This window comes from Eptesicus fuscus, chromosome 12 (assembly GCF_027574615.1).
Source record: "Eptesicus fuscus isolate TK198812 chromosome 12, DD_ASM_mEF_20220401, whole genome shotgun sequence".
NCBI lineage: Eukaryota > Metazoa > Chordata > Mammalia > Chiroptera > Vespertilionidae > Eptesicus > Eptesicus fuscus.
In genome coordinates this window covers 17,431,204-17,437,203 of record NC_072484.1, presented here as the reverse complement: position 1 = coordinate 17,437,203, position 6,000 = coordinate 17,431,204, and the positions used below count along the sequence as shown (strand labels likewise).

Sequence of the window (6,000 nt, the reverse complement as noted above, 5' to 3'; positions counted from 1 at the left end):
GCTTTTGTTCAGGCAGATGCACTAATCCGTGTGAGCATGTTTACTCTGTATTTTGTATTTTGGAGCACCTACACAGGGAAGGGTTACTTTCTTAATCAGTATAAATAAAAAATCACTTTGGGACTGTTAGTAGAAAAATAGATGCCTAGAGGCCACATAAAAATTTCTGTAAAGTTCCTAGTTTAAAGTCATTTCTATTTCCTAGCACGTGGCATAGTAGGTACCTGTGTATACATGTGCATGTATGTGTGCATGTGTGCACAAGATAATGCACACACAGGTATGTTACAGCGTATTATACTACAGTGACTATTAATAAATCTGCAAGCCTCCCCTTGTCAGCATAGCACACTGTTCTGGCACATAGTATATACTCAATAAATGCTTGTTGGACGAATTAACTCCTAAACAAGGAACTATGAGGTGACATTTGATTTTGCTTTTTGAAACCTGACCTACGGCAGACGGCATGGTGTCCCACTTATATCCCCATGACCTTTACCATTTCCGTGTACTTCCATATTAATGCCCCGGGAGCAGCCCTCCCCACTGGCTGACAGGAGGTGGTGGATGAAAACCCTGCTCCCTCACCCCTAAGGTAGGATAACTCTGTGACACATGGTCTAGTCCATCTCCCAGAGTCCCTGGGGGGGGGGGGGGGAGGGGGAAGGACAGGAGGATTGAGCTCCAGCTGCCCACAGTGCTAACCGGCCTGGCAGCACACCTCTTACTGGCTGCCTCTATGCCTGCCTCTCTCTCCACTGCCCTACTGGTGCTTCCTGAGATCACATCCCTAAGACACTACATTCAGCCGTGGCCGACATGGCTTGGTTGGTTGGAACGTCAGCCCATAAACCAAAAGGTGGTGGGTTTGATTCCTAGTCAGGGCACATACCCAGGCTGCGGGTTCGGTCCCCTCCGGGTGGGTGTAGAGGCAACCAATGGATGTTTCTCTTTCTCTCTTTCCCTCTCTCTCTCTCTCTATCTAAAAAAAAAAAAAAAAAAAAAAAAATTTTTTAATTATTAAAAAAGAAACTACATTCAAAGCCTTGCTTTGGGATCAGCTTCTGGGGGAAGCCAAACTAAGACAGATACCTTTAATCATTTTACCTCTAACAAAACGCTCCTCCGTGTGAGCTTGTGCTTGTGCTTGTGCTTGAAATGCAATGGAAATGAGCGAATGCCATCAACCAGCATTTCCTGTGTGAAATCTAGACACTCTGCTGAGTCTCAAAGAACCGATGCGAAGGGCATGTCTCTCTCCTAAACAACCACGGTTTGGTGGCCATTTAACAGAATGTGTGCCCCGAGTGGCTGATGCACCTACATTCCCAATGCCCCTGTTAATTAGACAAACAATCTGCAAGCAAAACAAACCTTTTTAATTAGACTTCACTGGCAATGCCAGACCGGCCAACTAAGGTCTAATCCAAACAGGAACCCCTACTCTTTATCATTTGTTCTACACATCAAAGCACGTCCCTCCAGTGGCCATGGGGTATTCCTGCAGAGCCTAGAGGTTGGGAGAGCCCTTGTCTCCCAGTTTCTTCTTGTTTGCCTTTGTCTTTCCAATCAGGGTCTCCACAATAACAGCGGTTTCTTCATACGTCTGAATGCTCTCAGTTGAAAACTTCTCCATGGATTCCATCACTTCCACCCTCTCATAAGCCAAAGTCCCGGCAGGGCTCCTCTCCTGCCGGCTGCCACTCCTATCCCCCTGCGCCTCAGATCCACCCTGACTGGCCCCAGGCCTTTGGGGCAGAGGTGCAGACGGTCCCTGTGGACCAGGTGAGACCACGACACAGGGCCTCCTGGGCCCTTCATCCTCCTTCTGACCATCCTGCTTCTCGCCCGGACCTTTCAGTTCTTCGGTGTCTCTCTCAACCTCCTTGCCTGCAGTATGCTGGTTGGGCGGGTGTCCATCTTCCCTCCCCTGTGGACACCCCCGTCCATTCTCCCGAGGGGGTGGGGGCTGCTCAGGAGAGGGCTCCATAGCACGGTCGCGATGCAGAGAGCCGTCCTCAGTAGAAACAACCACTCCACCCCTGGCTGGGATAGACACAGAACAGAACCCAGGGTCCACGTAACTGGCATCCCCAGAGACCAGCACGTAGCGCCCTTTGGGGTAGAGGTCAACTGGGGGCTCAGGCTCCTCGGGGCTTCTCACTCTCTCCTCGACCATCTTGCAGAGTTTTCCAAAGGCTTTGCTTATCTGCCCTCCATCTGGCACGTCCTCTGAACCTCCTTCTGGGGTTGGGGGACTAGCTGCCTCACCCCCTGATTCAAGCTTAGATTCCTCTTCTTCTTTAATTACCACCTGCACCAGCTTTGTGTCTTTCGGGCCCTTCAGTGGTGTGTCTTCCAAATTTTCATCTCCTCTGTCTTTAGCCATAATCTCCTTTTTCCTTGGAATGGTCTTAGGGGGGCCTTTTGGTCTTGGTTTTGCTGTTGTTATATCCTGCACAGCTCTGGCAAAATCTTAAAAATAAAATTAAAAAGTAAATGGGCAACAAATCAAATATAACTGTCAATGAAAGGGAGAAAATGCATTCATTGAAAATTATGCTGTCTTAGAGACCAACACCTAGCACTGGAGTGGGTTTACTATTTATGGGGCAAAGCAATGGGGAAAGAGGTCTAGATCTGTAGCATCCAGGGCCCATGTTAAGGACCCACCAATTGTGCAATTTTATACAAGTCCCTTGACTCCTCTGGACTTACAGAGGGAAGACATTGCTATTCTGACTCTCACAGTTCCCATCCCATAGGGTACAACTTATTGAGATGCACAATTCTATTTCAGTAACAGTTGATAGGAGCAACACCTCCTGTCCAACCTGCTGAGCTCATAGCAGCTACTTGGATCCATAGACTAGATGAAGGAAATCCATTCCACAAAGTCATTCCCACCTTGGACTTCCCCAAAGGTGAGTGGGCAGCGCTGCTTGGGCCTCTGACATGGGCAGAGTGGCTTCAGGCATGGGAATCGTATGACTCCACAAGGTTGCTCCCTTGTGGCACGGGCATCCCAAGCTAAGTAAACATGACCACCCTTTGATCAGCGTCCCCTTCCTGCTGGGTAAAGAGGAAGCGATGCTATTAAACTCAGAACTCACAGGAATCCCCTGTTCCCGAGGCCATATTTATTTCTTCAGACTAGCTAAAAGGAAAAACTAAAACTTTAAGAAAACACACAAAATATAACCCTGTCTCATCCATGAGGTTTTTCTGCTTCACTCACATGGTGATTTTTTTAACCTTTTCATCCCAAAGGACTTCTGCATCCCCTCCCTCTCTTAACCAGAGGGCTAAGCAAGGGCATCTAGCATGACTCACGATGAAAGAGCGGAGTGCCAGGAAAGGCCATGGAGCCATAAGGAAGGAGGGAATGCAGAGAGGGGCATGTCAAAGGAAGCCAGTGGGGAGCAGATAGGAAAGAAGGGGGTGCTTGCAGAACCAGTTACAGAGTTTCAGGGCCCAGTGCAAAAGAAAAAGGCAGTTCCCCCTGTTCAAAATGATTAAGAATGCCGAGCCCTAGCCGGTTTGGCTCAACGGATAGAGCGTCGGCCAGAGGAAGGGTCCCATTTGATTCCAGTCAAGAGCACGTACCTCGGTTGTAGGTGGGAAGCAACCAATCGATGTGTCTCTCTCACATCAATGTTTCTCTCTCTGCCTCTTCCCCTCCCTTCCACTGTTTGTAAAAATCAATGGAAAAATATCCTGGGTGAGAAAAAATCAGAACAAACAGAAAAAGAATGTCAAGACACTGATAGCAGAGCATAAGCGCAGTGCAGGGTCCCTCGTGCATGGGCCACAGCCCTGGAGCTGGCCCTGGGTGCTTGGCGACTGGGACCTGCTGCCCCTTCCAACAGTGTTCTGACTCCAGAACCCCATTTCCTCAAACCCCTCTAAGCTTTCCGAGACACGGGGATTTGAAGGCACTGTAAGTCTGGGGATGCGGCATTACCATCTTCTCTTCTCCCAGAACACTGTTTGCTTGTCCAGGACCGGGGAGGTTTAGCTAAGAGGTGACCTCTCACAGGTGCAAGAAACATTCCCCAAAGGACCGAATGTTGAAGGCAGAAGCCATGCTTGCCATCCAATCTACTTCTTCTCAATTGTGAAGAGAAGAAAAAATGAGCAATCATTGAGCATGTTCTCTGCTCCAGACACTTTTGTATAGAATAATTCATTTAATTAGGGGGGGTGCAATTCAATACTCAGAATATTGAATTGTATCCCCCCATTAAATATGTCTCATATGAGGGTAGCATTCCCAAGGTAGTATGTCCCCACAGTCTGATTTTTTCCCCTGTGACCTTTCTGGCTCAGTCCCTTAGTACATGTGGGAGTGTATCAGAGAGGGAGAGAAGGAGACCTCCCCTAAAAGAGTTTACTTTCCTGATAGATTGGAAGGAAGCATGAATGTTAAGTTCAAGAATAAAGCCACTTAATTTTTTCCATTTTTTTTTTTTTTTTTGAGGGCAGAAAACAGCAGAAGGCAGGGTTGGGGAGCATTACCTTTTCCGCTGGGTTGAGGGCTGAGAGAGGCTCCACGGCCCGTGGTGAATAGGGTGACAGGCACTTCAAAGAGGGTGGAGCTCAGCCTGGCAGAAAGACCAGAAAGAAGTGGTCACCATCTCTAATTCAAGCCACACAGATGGTCAGGGGGTAAAAGTGACCCACTAATTATGAGCAAAAATAACAAAAGCGTTCCCTAGATCAAACTTCTCATGAGCCACATAAACATTTGCACACTGGATGAGAATGTAAAGGAAATAATCATTGCTTTGAGCTCAAGTCACCAACTGTGAAACACACAGAAACATTGTAAAGTGGGAATTGCTTATAATCTCACAATGCCACTACTATGTTGAACAGGGGGTTTTTGTTGTTGTTTTGGGGGGGCGGTTTGTTAATATATTTTTATTGATTTGAGAGAGGAAGGAAGAGGGAGAGACAGAAACACCAATGACGAGAGAGAATCATTGATTGGCTGCCTCCTGCATGCCCTACACTGGGGATGGAGCCCACAATCTGGGCATGTGCCCTGTCCGGGAATCGAACCATGATGTCCTGGTTCATAAACCAATGCTCAATCACTGAGCCATGCCAGCTGGGCAGTTGTTGTTTTGTTTTTTAATAAAACAATCCCCATCCCAGGCTGAAGTATTTAGGGCAACCAGGGTATAATATCTCCAATTTGTTATTTTAAAAATAATATGCATTATATATATAAATAAAGAGGGGGAAAAGCAGTTGAGACAAAGCATAAGCAACTGGTGAATCTGCGTAAAAAGCATTCGGGAGTGCTTCAATGCTTATAACATTTCTATCAATTGGAAATTAGTATATTAAGACTTATTTTCATAAATGTGTGCATAAAATGTTCACCGTGGCATAAATATAATTTGGAATTATGCACGATACATTGACCGTAACAAGAGGAAAAAAATCTTACTTTCCCTGTTAAACACTCAAGTAATTGCTGCTAAGACAGAGCACCCAGAGAAAAGAAAGAACTGCTCTTTGTGCAATACTTCTGGGCGCTTCTATTTTAATTCAATCTAAACCTCAAATATCAGCAAGAATTAATCAAAGAATCACAGCTAAATAGAGAATCAGAATCCTTATATGAAGCGGTGGTCTCCAATCTGCTTTCTGATGATAAAATTGGATATGAATATCCATACAGCCATAGATGTAGATGTAGATAAAGATACAGATAACATAGATGTAGAGGTAGGTTAGGAGTGGGTAGAGATGATATTGATGTAGTTGTAAGTGTAAGTATAGATGTATATAATGTATACTAGAGGCCCAGAGCACGAAATTCATGCATGGGTGCGGTGAGGGGGTCCCTTAGCCCGGCCTGCATCTTCTCCAATCCGGGACTCCTTTGGGGGATGTCTGACTGCCTCTCACAATCCGGGATTGCTGGCTCCTAACTGCTCACTTGCCTGCCTGCCTGATTGATCACCCCTAACCACCTTTGCCTGC

General features: G+C 46.5%; 1 protein-coding gene across 1 annotated transcript in view; it reads right to left on the bottom strand.

Moving 5' to 3' along the window:
• Positions 1 to 1,428: 1,428 nt before the first annotated feature.
• Positions 1,429 to 6,000, bottom strand: part of BFSP1 (beaded filament structural protein 1) — a 29,879-nt gene continuing 25,307 nt past the window's right edge. The window contains exons 7-8 of the mRNA XM_054724127.1: positions 4,522 to 4,607; positions 1,429 to 2,478 (exon numbers count right to left, since the gene is read on the bottom strand). Coding sequence (XP_054580102.1) covers positions 1,514 to 2,478; positions 4,522 to 4,607 — 1,051 coding nt within the window. The 3' untranslated portion in view covers positions 1,429 to 1,513. The remainder of the gene's footprint in view (positions 2,479 to 4,521; positions 4,608 to 6,000) is intronic.